This window comes from Eleutherodactylus coqui, chromosome 8 (genome assembly GCF_035609145.1).
Source record: "Eleutherodactylus coqui strain aEleCoq1 chromosome 8, aEleCoq1.hap1, whole genome shotgun sequence".
In the NCBI taxonomy this organism is placed as follows: domain Eukaryota; kingdom Metazoa; phylum Chordata; class Amphibia; order Anura; family Eleutherodactylidae; genus Eleutherodactylus; species Eleutherodactylus coqui.
Window position 1 is genome coordinate 5,778,712 of NC_089844.1, and position 19,806 is coordinate 5,798,517.

The window sequence follows — 19,806 nt, forward strand, 5'->3', positions numbered from 1 at the left end:
GCCGCCATACACAGACGGCAAGAGCCATATCACACTATACTATACCCGGACCGATCCGTATAATGAGGTCAAACACAAAGGAAGCTGCAGCCTGAAGAGTCCGGGGGACGAGGAGCGCCGCCACGCAGAGCTTACATTTAAGGTGCTTATTAAACTGTCGCTGGGAGTTTATTGACCGCCGTTCGCTGACGCGGCGCATCGCTGAGCTATTAATGGGCTGAAATCACCTCCAATTAAGACCTCGCCGTCTCCCCGGGGGTCTTCACTCGCTAAGTCTTTCTTAGTAAATATGAACATGAGGAAAGCAGAGGCGCACAATTATAAAGCCGCCCTGTGTGCCGGGGGGTATCCGTATAATGTAGAGGGCCCGCTGCCCTGTGTGCCGGGGGGTATCTATATAATGTAGAGGGCCCGCCGCCCTGTGTGCTGGGGGGTATCTATATGATGTAGAGGGCCCGCCGCCCTGTGTGCCGGGGGGTATCTATATAATGTAGAGGGTCCGCCGCCCTGTGTGCTGGAGGGGGGGGGTATCCGTATAATGTAGAGGGTCCGCCGCCCTGTGTGCTGGGGGGTATCTATATAATGTAGAGGGCCCGCCGCCCTGTGTGCCGGGGGGTATCTATATAATGTAGAGGGCCCGCCGCCCTGTGTGCTGGGGGGGGGGTATCTATATAATGTAGAGGGCCCGCCGCCCTGTGTGCCGGGGGGGGGTATCTATATAATGTAGAGGGTCCGCCGCCCTGTGTGCCGGGGGGTATCTATATAATGTAGAGGGTCCGCCGCCCTGTGTGCTGGGGGGGGGGTATCTATATAATGTAGAGGGTCCGCCGCCCTGTGTGCTGGGGGGGGTATCTATATAATGTAGAGGGTCCGCCGCCCTGTGTGCCGGGGGGGTATCTATAGAATGTAGAGGGTCCGCCGCCCTGTGTGCTGGGGGGGGGGGGGTGTATCTATATAATGTAGGGGGTCCGCCGCCCTGTGTGCTGGGGGGGGGGGGTGTATCTATATAATGTAGAGGGCCCACTGAATGACAGAAGCGCTGGAGATCCCCACACTAGCTGGAGGCTCCGGATAGGTTAATGCTAGTGACCTGTCTGCACAGCGCAGGTGATGGCGGCCTTACCTTGCTCTCTATCGCAGCCTCCGTGCAGGCCTGCAGCATAGACAGGTGGTGGCCGAACACCAAGAACTTCAGCTTCTCATTTTCCAACATCATTTTAATGTAGTCTTTCACCGCTCCAGCCTGGAAGACACAAGAATATATCATCCTGACGCGGTGCAGCAAGGAAGGGCGAGACAACTCTCAGAAGAAACTCACTAAAGACTGCAAGGAAATGAAGTGCAGCACCAAATATGGAGGAGTGAGAGCGACTGCATCCACGGATGATAAAAACATCTTGTATTATACTCCAGAGCTGCGCTCACTATTCTGCTGGTGGAGTCACTGTGTACATACATTACTTATCCTGTACTGACCCTGAGTTACATCCTGTATTATACCCCAGAGCTGCACTCACTATTCTGCTGGTGGAGTCACTGTGTACATACATTACTTATCATGTACTGACCCACAGTTACATCATGTATTATACCCCAGAGCTGCACTCACTATTCTGCTGGTGGAGTCACTGTGTACATACATTACTTATACTGTACTGACCCTGAGTTACATCATGTATTATACTCCAGAGCTGCACTCACTATTCTGCTGGTGGAGTCACTGTGTACATACATTACTTATCCTGTACTAATCCTGAGTTACATCCTGTATTATACCCCAGAGCTGCACTCACTATTCTGCTGGTGGTGGAGTCACTGTGTACATACATTACTTATCCTGTACTGCTCCTGAGTTACATCCTGTATTATACTCCAGAGTTGCACTCACTATTCTGCTGGTGGAGTCACTGTGTACATACATTACTTATCCTGTACTGGTCCTGAGTTACATCCTGTATTATACTCCAGAGCTGCACTCACTATTCTGCTGGTGGAGTCACTGTGTACATACATTACTTATCTTGCACTGATCCTGAGTTACATCCTGTATTATACCCCAGAGTTGAACTCACTATTCTGCTGGTGGAGTCACTGTGTACATACATTACTTATCCTGTACTGGTCCTGAGTTACATCCTGTATTATACTCCAGAGCTGCACTCACTATTCTGCTGGTGGAGTCACTGTGTACATACATTACTTATCCTGCACTGATCCCGAGTTACATCATGTATTATACTGCAGAGCTGCACTCACTATTCTGCTGGTGGAGTCACTGTGTACATACATTACTTATCCTGTACTGATCCTGAGTTACATCCTGTATTATACTGCAGAGCTGCACTCACTATTCTGCTGGTGGAGTCACTGTGTACAGACATTACTTATCCTGTACTGATCCTGAGTTACATGCTGTATTATACTGCAGAGCTGCACTCACTATTCTGCTGGTGGAGTCACTGTGTACAGACATTACTTATCCTGTACTGATCCTGAGTTACATGCTGTATTATACTCCAGAGCTGCACTCACTATTCTGCTGCTGGAGTCACTGTCTACATACATTACTTATCCTGTACTGCTCCTGAGTTACATCCTGTATTATACCCCAGAGCTGCACTCACTATTCTGCTGGTGGAGTCACTGTGTACATACATTACTTATCCTGTACTGATCCTGGGTTACATCCTGTATTATACTGCAGAGCTACACTCACTATTCTGCTGGTGGAGTCACTGTGTACATACATTACTTATCCTGTACTGACCCTGAGTTACATCCTGTATTATACCCCAGAGCTACACTCACTATTCTGCTGCTGGTGGAGTCACTGTGTACATACATTACTTATCCTGTACTGCTCCTGAGTTACATCCTGTATTATACTCCAGAGCTGCACTCACTATTCTGCTGGTGCAGTCACTGTGTACATACATTACTTATCCTGTACTCATTCAGGTAGAGCCTGTATGGTGGGGTACTTGGAAGTGCCTGGAGGTACAGCACCACACACCAACGGCCCCTTTATCACCCCCATCTAGTGGCGTTGGGCTCCTTCGCCCCTCAGATTCGCAGCAGTTTGTCGCGGCGTAGATCCCACTTGGTGATGAGATCTTTCTGCAGGAATATCGGCCCCCGCGGACAGGAAGCTTCTTGTAGTTGCTGCAGATTAGATGGCGATGCTGACATGTTCCGTCCAGCTGACAGGAAGGGGTCAGCGATTCATGCTGCTTGCACCAAATTCTGACCTCCCATCCCCACATAAATCTGGCTCCATCTGACCAGGAGATGTTTCTCCGCTGCTCAGTGATACAAGTTTTGCGCTTTTTTGCCCGCTGGAGTCTTTCTGTTCCTCTTAGACACAATGGCGCTGGAACTGGTCGCCCGCTGTTATACCATCCGTGCGGAAGAACGGCGAGTTGTGCGTTCGGACACGTTAGTTGGAGCTCCAGCGTTGTATTCAGCTGACTGTGCAGCCTGTTGGTCAGAGCGATTCCTGACATCCTCCTCCGACCCCTTTCAGTGATGAGTTGTTTCCGTCCGCAGGATCCCCTTCCGCTGGATGTTTTCCTCGATCGCGCCATTCTCTGTATACTCTCCACACCGTTACATGATATCCCCCCTCTCCTGTGGTTGGCGGTGAGACCCCGGCTAGTCTAGCACTGATGACCGGCCTTGTTGGAAGTCGCTCCGATCGCTGGATCTTCCATCTAATGTGGATTCACACTGAAACTGATTCACACAACACTTGTCATGTGACTTCATGCCGGACTCCGGTGTCACGGGGGGATTACCATAGGGGGAGCGCCAATCGTGAGAGGGACGGGCTCTAATCCAGCGTGTTATGGTGGCTCCCTGCTATGCAGCCATGGATTGAGTCTCCCCAGCTTCCTGTATAATGTATGCAGGTACCTTATGGCTCGGCAGAGTTCTCTGGGTACCGTATCACCACTTCGGACAACCCGGAGCCAGTGTGTGCCCACAATATGCCCACTTTCTTCCCGCACTGTAAGTTGGGTCGGCACTTACAGCGGAGCAACACCGAGGAGCCGAAGTGATGGCTCTGCTGTAAGTCAGTCCCTCCTGTCCTCGATCTTCTCCTGTACGGCACGAACCGTCGAGGCAGCTGAGAAGGAGCGGCGGCGGCCATCTATCACCCAAACTGCGGAGGTTTAATCGGCGGAGTGTGTGAAGTGACATTACGGTGGCGGCCAATAATAGCGGCTGCAGACAGCGATCTAATCACTAAGTGTATTAATAGTACATGTGATGGCGGGTGATCCGTCTGCAGGTAATGTGGAGCGCCAACTCCCTGCGGCGCCGCGCTGACATCTTCTCATACAGATACATTGTTGTCTGCTAATCTAAAAGGCGCCGTTATTAGATGCAGCACAGTTTCCATGGCAACACTGAGTCATAAACCTTAGGTGGGTGTTTGGGTCTTTTTGCCTCAAGAAATAGCATCTGGCTTGGCAAGAAGCGGTTGTTTTCATGGAGTAGCGAAAAAAACAGAAGCGCAGAACATACGCGGTCCGCCATGGACTCTGCCGCCATCGGTGGAAAAGTCTCTAAATGCACAGAAAAGTTGAAAAAAACTTTTTCCCACAGAATTTGTAGTGTTGGGTCAGCGCATATTAGCAGAGGAGCCACTCAAGAGGCAACATGGCACTCAACCGGCCGGCATAGAGTATGGCGGAAGGGGAACCGTCATGGTGTCTGCACGTACGCCGCGGATTACAAAAGAGAGGCGCAAAGGCAGACCTGCTTACTTCCTACATGAACTGTCATACAAGCTCCGAGGCCCCAATGCAAAACCTGCAACCGGGCCCCCAACTATAATGCTTTATTCATAGTACTAGGCTTGCCATATGTAGAGGTTGGACCCTATGGACCCCCTAAGGCCTCCTGCCCAGGGCTGTGTCGGACTCCGCCAGCGGAATATTGCAGCGGAGGCCGACACGGCGCCCCACAAAGACCCCATCCTCACCTCTGGATTCACGAGAGTCCCGTCCGGCGAGCCAGAGCGCAGTGCAGCACAAGGCGTGCCGGCGGTGACGTATATCGCGCAAGTCACGGCTTCCATTGACTACAAGCCAAAAAGCTATTAGGCCGAGTAGAACCTAATAAATGCGGAATAACGCCGCAGGTATCTACCGCATTTCCGTGGGCATGAGGCCTGAGGCTACGGCATCCCCTATAGTTACACCCCTGCATACAACAACCAGAACGACATGGAGATAAGAAAGCTCCTCAAGCATTCTAAGGGCCACTCCGGCAAAAACTCATTTTCCCTTCCCTGCCCCGTCTGCTAATTGTATGTCTCTTCTGTATATCGCAGTGCTGCCCCTTGTCGGATGACTATCAGGCACCTTCCTGATGGTGAGAGGTTTCCCCGTTTTCCTTTCACCACTCTGTGCTAGCAATCTTATAATCTACCAGTGCAACATCACATGAGCATCTGGATCCACTACCATTTCTGCCTGCTGGGAGAACAGCCAATAAGTATATTGACAGAGAGACGAGCTGCGGTCTCCTTTATTACATCCGATCATCATCAGTATCTGTGATGGGAGAGTCCTTGCCCCCTGCAGACAAGTCCATGTAACAACATCCCACAGACTGACTAGCAATCAGCACACAACCCCAAGCAGATCTGAGCCGTTCAGAACTGTGATCACATGACCATCCGAGGAGGAAGGAAATCATTATATTATCTTTGAGAGCTTGGCCATCTGATGTAGAGAGAGTTCCTCCATATCTTCTGCTTGTCCAGGTGGCCTATAGTAAATGCCCACAATGGTGTCCTTTCTGTTGTTCTCTCCTTGTATTCTTACCCAAACAGTTCCTACAGAACTCCCAGCTCTGAAGCTTGAATCTCTGTGGAGATGAATGTTCTCCTAACATACAACACAACACCTCCTCCCCTTTATAAGGTCTGTTCCTTATAAATATGTTGTATCCATCAAGCCTTGTATCCAATCATGTGTATCATCCCACCAAGTTTCCGTGATGCCGATGACATCATATTTCTCTTCCCGTGTTCGGAGCTCCAATTCTCCTTGCTTGTTTCCCAGCTCTGGGCATTTGTATAAAAACATGTTAGTTTGTGATCGGGGTCTCTTGCTCCTCTACTTGCCTGCTGAATTTTTTGTCTTTGTTCTTTCTTTCCCCTTCTAATAGCGAGGGTCTCAGATGTATTAATTAGCTGTATTTTTGCCTTTCACTTCCCTTCCCATATTGTTCTAGTGTAAAGATCTCCTAATGAGTGCAGCAAGCCGCCCACCAAATATATGCTTGCCTGTCTGTAAGGTGCAACCCATGACCTGCATGAATACCACGTACCTTGGCCAGCGCAGTCTGCTTGTACAAGTGGGTGATCATGCCCATGACCTGACCGAAGGGGCTCCCAGAATCTGACGAAAGCGACTCGGGGCATCTCATTAGTTTTTCCCAATCTTCAATACTTGCGCTCATTTCCTGAACAGTAAGAGAAGACGAGGTGAAGACGGACTTCTAAGTAACAGCGTGCGCTATAACCTACTGTGTATAGACAATAGAGCAGAGGGTCCGCAGGACACTACAGCATTATATCACATTAGGGACCACTCCATGTGGCACCACTGGCAGGGGCGTGTGCTCTGCGCGGCCCGCTGACTGCAAACAGAAGGAACTCCTACTTTCCTTCCCATCTACTGAAATGACGTTATGAGGTTAATGACAATGTGCAGAACGCAGAATATTGTGCAGCTGCGGTTGGTTTAAGGCAGTTTTCCCACAGTGCAGGATTGCCAGGCGCCAGCGCTGAAGCCGCGGCCGCAGTTAGCGTTACATCACAACTTCAGGAACATAAGTGAAGAGTGCCGCACAGCCGGAGCGCCGCTTCTACACCGCGGCAGAGCAGCTGACTTGGGGGCCTTTTTGTATTACATTTGCTGTTTTTTTTTAACTTGCGGCCAACTTCGGAAAGAGGAGCCATCGTGTGGTAAAGGCAGCAGGGCTGGGCGCGTCCGCATGCTTCCGCGGCCGCAGCCCCACGTCTTTGTCGTCGCTGTTCTTTCCTTCATTCTCACCCGTCTGCCCATATGGCCCGGGCTACTGGCATGGTGGATGTGTCTGGGGGCGGTCCTAACCACTCACTGACCAGGGATGACATCAGACCTGATTGACAGTGAGTAGTAGGGACCGCCCACTTGACACATTCACAGTGCCATGACCTGCGTGTAATAGGAGATGGTAGAGGCGAAGGGGCGAGTATGAAGAACAGCTGAAGAGCTGAGCAGCCGGCATCGCAGCACTGCGCCATAACAGCTCCTCCGCAGTGGACGTCTCGCGGCACAGCACCATAACAGCTCCTCCGCAGTGGACGTCTCGCGGCACAGCACCATAACAGCTCCTCCGCAGTGGACGTCTCGCGGCACAGCACCATAACAGCTCCTCCGCAGTGGACGTCTCGCGGCAATGGACCATAACAGCTCCTCCGCAGTGGACGTCTCGCGGCACAGCACCATAACAGCTCCTCCGCAGTGGACGTCTCGCGGCACAGCACCATAACAGCTCCTCCGCAGTGGACGTCTCGCGGCACAGCACCATAACAGCTCCTCCGCAGTGGACGTCTCGCGGCACAGCACCATAACAGCTCCTCCGCAGTGGACGTCTCGCGGCAATGGACCATAACAGCTCCTCCGCAGTGGACGTCTCGCGGCACTGCACCATAACAGCTCCTTCGCAGCGGACGTCTCGCGGCATCTATTTGGTTAGCCACACTGAAATAAAAATGTCGGTGAGACACTCTTAGCCTCGACATTAGCTGTAAACACATCACAAGACCAAAGCCCACACTATATCGCTGCCACACCGATCACACGGCAGTGACTGCCATCACACCGCGTCCTACAAGCTGCCACAACAGGTCCAAGGAAACCAAACCAGATTCCTTTCTTGCAATGGTAGCGCATGCTGCAGCTCACAGAGCTATAGGTGGCTACACACATCACACAAGAGGGAGGCGAGCGGGGACAGAATCGAATGCCTCACTGTCAACATAATAAATCAAGAGGGGGAAAATGAGTCTCGGCATAAATCTTATTACTTAAAGGGATTACATGGCGCACAGCAACTTCAATTTTACACATTGGCACGGGGTTTTCTGGGAATTTTAATCCAATCTTAATACAGATACAAGCTGTGATTCTCTATTCAAACTGCTTCGTACCCGAAGGGTAAAGAACTAGTAGAGCCGCACCCATGAATCACCCTGACAGCTGCTCCATCATCACTGCAATAACTCCATTCTATCCATTATGTGACAACGTAACCATCAACTGCACATTCTGCAAGGACAGCAAGAGCAGAGGGAGAAACTGCCCCATGTTGGGCACACCTTACCTCTGGTGACCCGCGCTGCTGCCCCTCCACCTCTGGTGACCCGCGCTGCTGCCCCTCCACCACCGGTGCCCCCCCCCCCCCGCTGCTGCCCCTCCACCTCCTGTGGCCCCCCCGCTGCTGCCTCTCCACCTCCGGTGACCCCCCGCTGCTGCCCCTCCACCTCCTGTGGCCCCCCCGCTGCTGCCTCTCCACCTCCTGTGGCCCCCCCGCTGCTGCCTCTCCACCTCTGGTGACCCACTGCTGCTGCCCCTCCACCTCCGGAGGCCCCCCCCCCCCCCCCCGCTGCTGCCCCTCCACCTCCGGAGGCCCCCCCCCCCCGCTGCTGCCCCTCCACCTCCGGAGGCCCCCCCCCCGCTGCTGCCCCTCCACCTCCGGTGACCCCCCGCTGCTGCCCCTCCACCTCCGGTGGCCCCCCCGCTGCTGCCCCTCCACCTCGGGAGGCCCCCCCGCTGCTGCCCCTCCACCTCGGGAGGCCCCCCCGCTGCTGCCCCTCCACCTCGGGAGGCCCCCCCGCTGCTGCCCCTCCACCTCGGGAGGTCCCCCGCTGCTGCCCCTCCACCTCCGGAGGCCCCCCGCTGCTGCCCCTCCACCTCCGGAGGCCCCCCGCTGCTGCCCCTCCACCTCCAGTGACCCACGCTGCTGCCCCTTCACCTCCGGGGACCCACGCTGCTGCCCCTCCAACTCTGGTGACCCACGCTGCTGACCCTCCACCTCTGGTGACCCCCACTGGTGGGTGCTCCTCCCGGCCTTAGTAAACCCTCAGTGGTGGGTGCCCCTCCAATTCTGGAAACCACCCCACTAGTGCTCCTCCACCTATGGTAAACCATCAATGGTGCCAATCCACTTCTTCTGGTCACCCGACTGCTGCACATCCACTTCTGGTGGCTCCCCATTGTTTGGCGTCCCTCCAACTAAACCTTCACTAGTGGGCGGCTATCCACCTCTGGTAAACCCCCACTAATGGCCGTTCAGGTCTGGTAAACCCCACTAGTGCCCCTCTTACTTCGGTACACCCCCATTGGTGTCCATCCAACTTTGGTAAAGCCCCACTGGTGACCCAACACCTCTGGTGAACCCCACTGGTGCAGACAGACAAACTTGCAACTGTGTGGTGGCTTCCCCATGTAGTGGCCAGGCTATCCATGGTTTGAGCATTGGGTTATTGGTAACCGCTGCCTTGGGGGCAGTATTATAGTAGTTATATTATTGTACATAGGGGGCAGTATTATAGTAGTTATCTTCTTGTACATAGGAGCAGTATTATAGTAGTTATATTCTTGTACATAGGGGGCAGTATTATAGTAGTTATATTATTGTACATAGGGGGCAGTATTATTGTAGTTATATTCTTGTACATAGGGGGCAGTATTATAGTAGTTATATTCTTGTACATAGGAGGCAGTATTATAGTAGTTATATTCTTGTACATAGGGGCAGTATTATAGTAGTTATATTCTTGTACATAGGAGCAGTATTATAGTAGTTATATTCTTGTACATAGGGGCAGTATTATAGTAGTTATATTTCTGTACATAGGGGCAGTATTATTGTAGTTATATTCTTGTACATAGGGGGCAGTATTATAGTAGGTATATTCTTGTACATAGCGGCAGTATTATAGTAGTTATATTCTTGTACATAGGAGGCAGTATTATAGTAGTTATATTCTTGTACATAGGGAGCAGTATTATAGTAGTTATATTCTTGTACATAGGAGGCAGTATTATAGTAGTTATATTCTTGTACATAGGGAGCAGTATTATAGTAGTTATATTCTTGTACATAGGAGCAGTATTATTGTAGTTATATTCTTGTACATAGGGGCAGTATTATAGTAGTTATATTCTTGTACATAGGGGGCAGTATTATAGTAGTTATATTCTTGTACATAGGGAGCAGTATTATAGTACTTATATTATTGCACATAGGGGCAGTATTATAGTAGTTATATTCTTGTACATAGGGGCAGTATTATAGTAGTTATATTCTTGTACATAGGGGACAGTATTATAGTAGTTATATTCTTGTACATAGGGAGCAGTATTATAGTAGTTATATTCTTGTACAGAGGAGCAGTATTATAGTAGTTATATTCTTGTACATAGGGAGCAGTATTATAGTAGTTATATTCTGGTACATAGGAGCAATATTATAGTAGTTATATTCCTGTACATAGGAGGCAGTATTATAGTAGTTATATTCTTGTACATAGGAGGGAGTATTATAGTAGTTATATTCTTGTACATAGGAGGCAGTATTATAGTAGTTATATCCTTGTACAAAGGAGGCAGTATTATAGTAGTTATATTATTGTACACAGGGAGCAGTATTATAGTAGTTATATTCTTGTACATAGGGGGCAGTATTATAGTAGTTATATTCTTGTACATAGGAGGCAGTATTATAGTAGTTATATCCTTGTACATAGGAGGCAGTATTATAGTAGTTATATTCTTGTACATAGGGGGCAGTATTGTAGTAGTTATATTCTTGTACATAGGAGGCAGTATTATAGTAGTTATATTCTTGTACATAGGAGCAGTATTATAGTAGTTATATTCTTGTAGATAGGGGGCAGCATTATAGTAGTTATATTCTTGTACATAGGAGGCAGTATTATAGTAGTTATATTCTTGTACATTGGGGGCAGTATTATAGTAGTTATATTCTTGTACATAGGGGGCAGTATTATACTAGTTATATTCCTGTACATAGGGGGCAGTATTATACTAGTTATATTCCTGTACATAGGGGGCAGTATTAGAGCAGTTATATTCTTGTACATAGGAGGCAGTATTATACTAGTTATATTCTTCTACATAGGGGCAGTATTATAGTAGTTATATTCTTGTACATAGGGGGCAGTATTATAATAGTTATATTCTTGTACATAGGGTCAGTATTATAATAGTTATATTCTTGTACATAGGAGCAGTATTATAGTAGATATATTCTTGTACATAGGAGCAGTATTATAGTAGTTATATTCTTGTACATAGGAGCAATATTATAGTAGTTATATTCTTGTACATAGGGGGCAGTATTATAGTAGTTATATTCTTGTACACAGGAGGCAGTATTATAGTAGTTATATTCTTGTACATAGGGAGCAGTATTATAGTAGTTATATTCTTGTACATAGGGGGCAGTATTATAGTAGTTATATTCTTGTATATAGGGGGCAGTATTATAGTAGTTATATTCTTGTATATAGGGGCAGTATTATAGTAGTTATATTCTTGTACATAGGAGGCAGTATTATAGTAGTTATATTCTTGTACATAGGAGGGAGTATTGTAGTAGTTATATTCTTGTACATAGGAGGCAGTATTATAGTAGTTATATCCTTGTACATAGGAGGGAGTATTATAGTAGTTATATCCTTGTACATAGGAGGCAGTATTATAGTAGTTATATCCTTGTACATAGGAGGCAGTATTATAGTAGTTATATTCTTGTACATAGGGGGCAGTATTATAGTAGTTATATTCTTGTACACAGGAGGCAGTATTATAGTAGTTATATTCTTGTACATAGGGAGCAGTATTATAGTAGTTATATTCTTGTACATAGGGGGCAGTATTATAGCAGTTATATTCTTGTACATAGGGAGCAGTATTATAGTAGTTATATTCTTGTACATAGGGGGCAGTATTATAGTAGTTATATTCTTGTACATAGGGGGCAGTATTATAGTAGTTATATTCTTGTACATAGGGGGCAGTATTATAATAGTTATATTCTTGTACATAGGGGGCAGTATTATAGTAGTTATATTCTTGTACATAGGGGGCAGTATTATAGTCGTTATATTCTTGTACATAGGGGGCAGTATTATAGTAGTTATATTCTTGTACATAGGAGGCAGTATCATAGTAGTTATATTCCTGTACATAGTGGCAGTATTATAGTAGTTATATTCCTGTACATAGTGGCAGTATTATAGTAGTTATATTCTTGTACATAGTGGGCAGTATTATAGTAGTTATATTCTTGTACATAGGAGGCAGTATTATAGTAGTTATATTCTTGTACATAGGGGCAGTATTATAGTAGTTATATTCTTGTATATAGGAGGCGGTATTATAGTAGTTATATTCTTGTACATAGGAGGCAGTATTATAGTAGTTATATTCTTGTACATGGGAGGCAGTATTATAGTAGTTATATTCTTGTACATAGGAAGCAGTATTATAGTAGTTATATTCTTGTACATAGGGGGCAGTATTATAGTAGTTATATTCTTGTACATAGGGGGCAGTATTATAGCAGTTATATTCTTGTACATAGGGGACAGTATTATAGTAGTTATATTCTTGTACATAGGAGGCAGTATTATAGTAGTTATATTCTTGTACATAGGGGGCAGTATTATAGTAGTTATATTCTTGTACATAGGAGGCAGTATTATAGTAGTTATATTCTTGTACATATGGGGCAGTATTATAGTAGTTATATTCTTGTACATAGGAGGCAGTTTTATAGTTATTATATTCTTGTACATAGAGATCAGTATTATAGTAGTTATATTCTTGTACATAGGGGCAGTATTATAACAGTTATATGCTTGTACATAGGAGCAGTATTATAGTAGTTATATTCTTGTACATAGGGGCAGTATTATAACAGTTATATGCTTGTACATAGGGGGCAGTATTATAGTAGTTATATTCTTGTACATAGGGGGCAGTATTATAGTAGTTATATTCTTGTATATAGGGGGCAGTATTATAGTAGTTATATTCTTGTATATAGGGGCAGTATTATAGTAGTTATATTCTTGTACATAGGAGGCAGTATTATAGTAGTTATATTCTTGTACATAGGAGGGAGTATTGTAGTAGTTATATTCTTGTACATAGGAGGCAGTATTATAGTAGTTATATCCTTGTACATAGGAGGGAGTATTATAGTAGTTATATCCTTGTACATAGGAGGCAGTATTATAGTAGTTATATCCTTGTACATAGGAGGCAGTATTATAGTAGTTATATTCTTGTACATAGGGGGCAGTATTATAGTAGTTATATTCTTGTACACAGGAGGCAGTATTATAGTAGTTATATTCTTGTACATAGGGAGCAGTATTATAGTAGTTATATTCTTGTACATAGGGGGCAGTATTATAGCAGTTATATTCTTGTACATAGGGAGCAGTATTATAGTAGTTATATTCTTGTACATAGGGGGCAGTATTATAGTAGTTATATTCTTGTACATAGGGGGCAGTATTAGAGTAGTTATATTCTTGTACATAGGGGGCAGTATTATAATAGTTATATTCTTGTACATAGGGGGCAGTATTATAGTAGTTATATTCTTGTACATAGGGGGCAGTATTATAGTCGTTATATTCTTGTACATAGGGGGCAGTATTATAGTAGTTATATTCTTGTACATAGGAGGCAGTATCATAGTAGTTATATTCCTGTACATAGTGGCAGTATTATAGTAGTTATATTCCTGTACATAGTGGCAGTATTATAGTAGTTATATTCTTGTACATAGTGGGCAGTATTATAGTAGTTATATTCTTGTACATAGGAGGCAGTATTATAGTAGTTATATTCTTGTACATAGGGGCAGTATTATAGTAGTTATATTCTTGTATATAGGAGGCGGTATTATAGTAGTTATATTCTTGTACATAGGAGGCAGTATTATAGTAGTTATATTCTTGTACATGGGAGGCAGTATTATAGTAGTTATATTCTTGTACATAGGAAGCAGTATTATAGTAGTTATATTCTTGTACATAGGGGGCAGTATTATAGTAGTTATATTCTTGTACATAGGGGGCAGTATTATAGCAGTTATATTCTTGTACATAGGGGACAGTATTATAGTAGTTATATTCTTGTACATAGGGGCAGTATTATAGTAGTCATATTCGTGTACACAGGGGGCAGTATTATAGTAGTTATATTCTTGTACATAGGGGGCAGTATTATAGTAGTTCTATTCTTGTACATAGGGGGCAGTATTATAGTAGTTATATTCTTGTACATAGGAGGCAGTATTATAGTAGTTATATTCTTGTACATAGGAGCAGTATTATAGTAGTTATATTCTTGTACATAGGAGGCAGTATTATAGTAGTTATATTCTTGTACATAGGTGGCAGTATTATAGTAGTTATATTCTTGTACATAGGGCACAGTATTATAGTAGTTATATTCTTGTACACAGGAGGCAGTGTTATAGTAGTTATATTCTTGTACATAGGAGCAGTATTATAGTAGTTATATTCTTGTACATAGGGGGCAGTATTAGAGCAGTTATATTCTTGTACATAGGAGGCAGTATTATAGTAGTTATATTCTTGTACATAGGGGGCAGTATTATAGTAGTTATATTCTTGTACATAGGGGGCAGTATTATAGTAGTTATATTCTTGTACATAGGGGCAGTATTATAGTAGTCATATTCGTGTACATAGGGGGCAGTATTATAGTAGTTATATTCTGGTACATAGGGGGCAGTATTATAGTAGTTATATTCTTGTACATAGGGGGCAGTATTATAGTAGTTATATTCTTGTACATAGGTGGCAGTATTATAGTAGTTATATTCTTGTACATAGGGCACAGTATTATAGTAGTTATATTCTTGTACACAGGAGGCAGTGTTATAGTAGTTATATTCTTGTACATAGGGGGCAGTATTAGAGCAGTTATATTCTTGTACATAGGAGGCAGTATTATAGTAGTTATATTCTTGTACATAGAGGGCAGTATTATAGTAGTTATATTCTTGTACATAGGGGGCAGTATTAGAGCAGTTATATTCTTGTACATAGGAGGCAGTATTATAGTAGTTATATTCTTGTACATAGGGGGCAGTATTAGAGCAGTTATATTCTTGTACATAGGAGGCAGTATTATAGTAGTTATATTCTTGTACATAGAGGGCAGTATTATAGTAGTTATATTCTTGTACATAGGGGGCAGTATTAGAGCAGTTATATTCTTGTACATAGGAGGCAGTATTATAGTAGTTATATTCTTGTACATAGGGGGCAGTATTATAGTAGTTATATTCTTGTACATAGGGGGCAGTATTATAGTAGTTATATTCTTGTACATAGGGGGCAGTATTATAGTAGTTATATTCTTGTACATAGGGGCAGTATTATAGTAGTCATATTCGTGTACATAGGGGGCAGTATTATTGTAGTTATATTCTTGTACATAGGGGGCAGTATTATTGTAGTTATATTCTTGTACATAGGGGGCAGTATTATAGTAGTTATATTCTTGTACATAGGGGGCAGTATTAGAGCAGTTATATTCTTGTACATAGGAGGCAGTATTATAGTAGTTATATTCTTGTACATAGAGGGCAGTATTGTAGTAGTTATATTCTTGTACATAGGGGCAGTATTATAGTAGTTATATTCTTGTACATAGGAGCAGTATTATAGTAGTTATATTCTTGTACATAGGGGGCGGTATTATAGTAGTTATATTCTTGTACATAGGAGGCGGTATTATAGTAGTTATATTCTTGTACATAGGGGGCAGTATTATAGTAGTTATATTCTTGTACATAGGGGGCAGTATTATAGTAGTTATATTCTTGTACATAGGGGGCAGTATTATAGTAGTTATATTCTTGTACATAGGGGGCAGTACTATAGTAGTTATATTCTTGTACATAGGAGGCAGTATTATAGTAGTTATATTCTTGTACATAGGGGGCAGTATTATAGTAGTTATATTCTTGTACATAGGGGGCAGTATTATAGTAGTTGTATTCTTTTACATAGGGGCAGTATTATAGTAGTTATATTCTTGTACATAGGAGCTGTATTATAGTAGTTATATTCTTGTACATAGGAGGCAGTATTATAGTAGTTATATTCTTGTACATAGGAGGCAGTATTATAGTAGTTATATTCTTGTACATAGGGGCAGTATTATAGTAGTTATATTCTTGTACATAGGAGGTGTATTATAGTAGTTATATTCTTGTACATAGGAGGCAGTATTATAGTAGTTATATTCTTGTACATAGGAGGCAGTATTATAGTAGTTATATTCTTGTACATAGGGGGCAGTATTCTAGTAGTTATATTCTTGTACATAGGGGGCAGTATTATAGTAGTTATAATCTTGTACATAGGGGGCAGTATTATAGTAGTTATAATCTTGTACATAGGGGACAGTATTATAATAGTTATATTCTTGTACATAGGGGGCAGTATTATAATAGTTATATTCTTGTACATAGGGAGCAGTATTATAGTAGTTATATTCTTGTACATAGGGGGCAGTATTATAGTAGTTATATTCTTGTACATAGGGAGCAGTATTATAGTAGTTATATTCTTGTACATAGGGAGCAGTATTATAGTAGTTATATTCTTGTACATAGGAGCAGTATTATAGTAGTTATATTCTTGTACATAGAGGGCAGTATTATAGTAGTTATATTCTTGTACATAGGAGGCAGTATTATAGTAGTTATATTCTTGTACATAGGGAGCAGTATTATAGTAGTTATATTCTTGTACATAGGGAGCAGTATTATAGTAGTTATATTCTTGTACATAGGAGCAGTATTATAGTAGTTATATTCTTGTACATAGGGGGCAGTATTATAGTAGTTATATTCTTGTACATAGGAGGCAGTATTATAGTTGTTATATTCTTATACATAGGGGGGCAGTATTATAGTAGTTATAATCTTGTACATAGGGAGCAGTATTATAGTAGTTATATTCTTATACATAGGGGGGCAGTATTATAGTAGTTATATTCTTGTACATAGGGAGCAGTATTATAGTAGTTATATTATTGTATATAGGGACAGTATTCTAGTAGTTATATTCTTGTACATAGGAGCAGTATTATAGTAGTTATATTCTTGTACATAGGGGGCAGTATTATAGTAGTTATATTCTTGTACATAGGGGGCAGTATTATAGTAGTTATATTCTTGTACATAGGGGGCAGTATTATAGTAGTTATATTCTTGTACATAGGGGGCAGTATTATAGTAGTTATATTCTTGTACATAGGGGGCAGTATTATAGTAGTTATATTCTTGTACATAGGGGGTAGTATTATAGTAGTTATATTCTTGTATATAGAGGGCAGTATTATAGTAGTTATATTCTTGTACATAGGAGCAGTATTATAGTAGTTATATTCTTGTACATAGGAGGCAGTATAATAGTAGTTATATTCTTGTACATAGGGGGCAGTATTATAGTAGTTATATTCTTGTACATAGGGGGCAGTATTATAGTAGTTATATTCTTGTACATAGGGGGCAGTATTATAGTAGTTATATTCTTGTACATAGGAGCAGTATTATAGTAGTTATATTCTTGTACATAGGGGGCAGTATTATAGTAGTTATATTCTTGTACATAGGGAGCAGTATTATAGTAGTTATATTTCTGTACATAGGAGGAAGTTTTAAACTGGCCTTTTTTTTCTCGATGGGCAATAGTATCACAGTCATTACTGCAGTTTTAAATCTTGCTTTCTAGCACATCTGGGGGTATGATTTATACAGTAGTCACATCCCTTCCCCCAGTTCTCTTGGCAGTTTTACATTCCTCTCCATAGATGATAATGGGCACAGGAGGGTGTTCTCTGCAGAGTACACAGAGTATATAACCAGTGCTATATCTTCAGTTCTGATGGAAGTTACATTCCAGAATCAGCTGTTTGAAGCTTTTGCAGGTTTTATGTCATGTTTTTAACATGGAAGCTCCAGATTTCAGTAAATGCACCTACAGAGGGGTAAGCTGCACGTGACATCCCACCTTAACCTTGTCTTTTGGTAAATCAAAGGGGATGCGCTGCCTGATTTTGGGTGGGAGCTGGGTTAACACCTCGTTCTTCAGTCGTCTGACCATAATGCTGCTTAATCGCTGGTGTAAGTCATCTAGATTGGACGCTCCTCTGTAATCCCACTGAGTCCGATTGCCGAAGTACCTTGAGGAAGAATTGAAAAACACTTGTAATGCAGCGCCTCGCTCAACAATGTATGCTAAACCCTCTACGGCGGCAGGTCATGAGATGTAGTAGAGAGCCACTGATACTTGGCGGCATTAATGATGTGGCATCGGGGGGCCACCTGTCATTAGATTACCTTCCATAAGCACCCGCCATCTCTCTGCTGCTGAACCGCTCCCAGAGGGCGCCTTGTACCCGTTAGAGCGCCATCAGCCGCAGACGCTGGAATTCAATTACATTTTTATAGCATTTCTCGCTAAGTTGGTGAGCGCCGCCGCCGTGAAGCTCCACGCGAGGCATTAACTGCTACTTAATGCGGAGCCCCAGTTCCATACATTACTAGGAGCAGCGCCATGTCCTCCGGCGGTGCGTTACATCGCTTCACATGGGGAGAGGATCCTGACAATGCAGGGAAGAGGCAGAAACTCTGAAGGCGACTGGTAAACCTTCTGTCAGCGCATGCGGTACGAAGGAGCAATCCACGACCAGCGGAAATAACCTTGCAGAATTCCTCCCAAGAGCTCTGCGTTGTGCAGTCCCTTGGTTACTCCTCCTGGCAATGTATAAAGAAATTAACAACTCCACTGGGACCCCTATGAGCCAGAATGGAGCGCCTCTCCTCTTGTCTACCCTCCTGCCTCTACAGTATAACAGCGCAGCCCTTCGCGTGGGCCATCCACCACTATTACATTTGCCCAGGAAGGTCTTGTTTGACAAGGCTTCTCTTGGCAAAATGAGCCGATTGCTAGGGGTGCTGACTGCAGTACTCGGGGTGCTCAGCTGTTCGACCCCACCCCCCTCATTCTGGAAGGGCTTGTGCATCTTGGCCTAATCACCGGTCTAGCAGAATCCCAAGCCACTCCGGCACAGGATGTCCACAGGGCAGGGGATAACTTGCTGATCAGTAGGGGTTTCGTTGCGGAGATCCTTGAGAAGGGGACATCCGTGTCCCGCTGTCCAGTCAGTGCAGGCGTCACTCCCCCAGTGACATCACACTAAATGGAGCGCAGGGAGAGCATGCAGGGTTAGCATGACAGAAATACCCGGGCGAGTGCAGCCTGGGCATCCCCACACTAGTTCAGCTGTGTGAGTAGCGCTGCATTCCGTCAATAGCCACCCAGTACAACGGGCACAGGATCCCCGATCTTCAGATCATCGGGGGTCTTAGCAGTGAGACCCCCACCAATCAGCAAGTTGCCCCATATCGGCATCTGTTCTTCTCCGGCTGCAGGGAGGACCCCGGCTCGGCCGAGGGCAAGGCGGCCAGAGCCCGGCTCGGCCGAGGGCAAGGCGGCCAGAGCCCGGCTCGGCCGAGGGCAAGGCGGCCAGAGCCCGGCTCGGCCGAGGGCAAGGCGGCCAGAGCCCGGCTCGGCCGAGGGCAAGGCGGCCAGAGCCCGGCTCGGCCGAGGGCAAGGCGGCCAGAGCCCGGCTCGGCCGAGGGCAAGGCGGC

General features: G+C 44.6%; 1 protein-coding gene across 4 annotated transcripts in view; it reads right to left on the reverse strand.

Moving 5' to 3' along the window:
• Positions 1-19,806, reverse strand: part of ZRANB3 (zinc finger RANBP2-type containing 3) — a 304,617-nt gene that overhangs the window by 143,724 nt on the left and 141,087 nt on the right. For all 4 annotated transcript variants that reach the window (XM_066575145.1, XM_066575143.1, XM_066575144.1 and 1 more), the window contains 3 exons: positions 18,164-18,335; positions 6,343-6,477; positions 1,124-1,243 (listed from right to left, as the gene is read on the reverse strand). In XM_066575145.1, the coding sequence (XP_066431242.1) occupies positions 1,124-1,243; positions 6,343-6,477; positions 18,164-18,335 (427 nt within the window). The remainder of the gene's footprint in view (positions 1-1,123; positions 1,244-6,342; positions 6,478-18,163; positions 18,336-19,806) is intronic.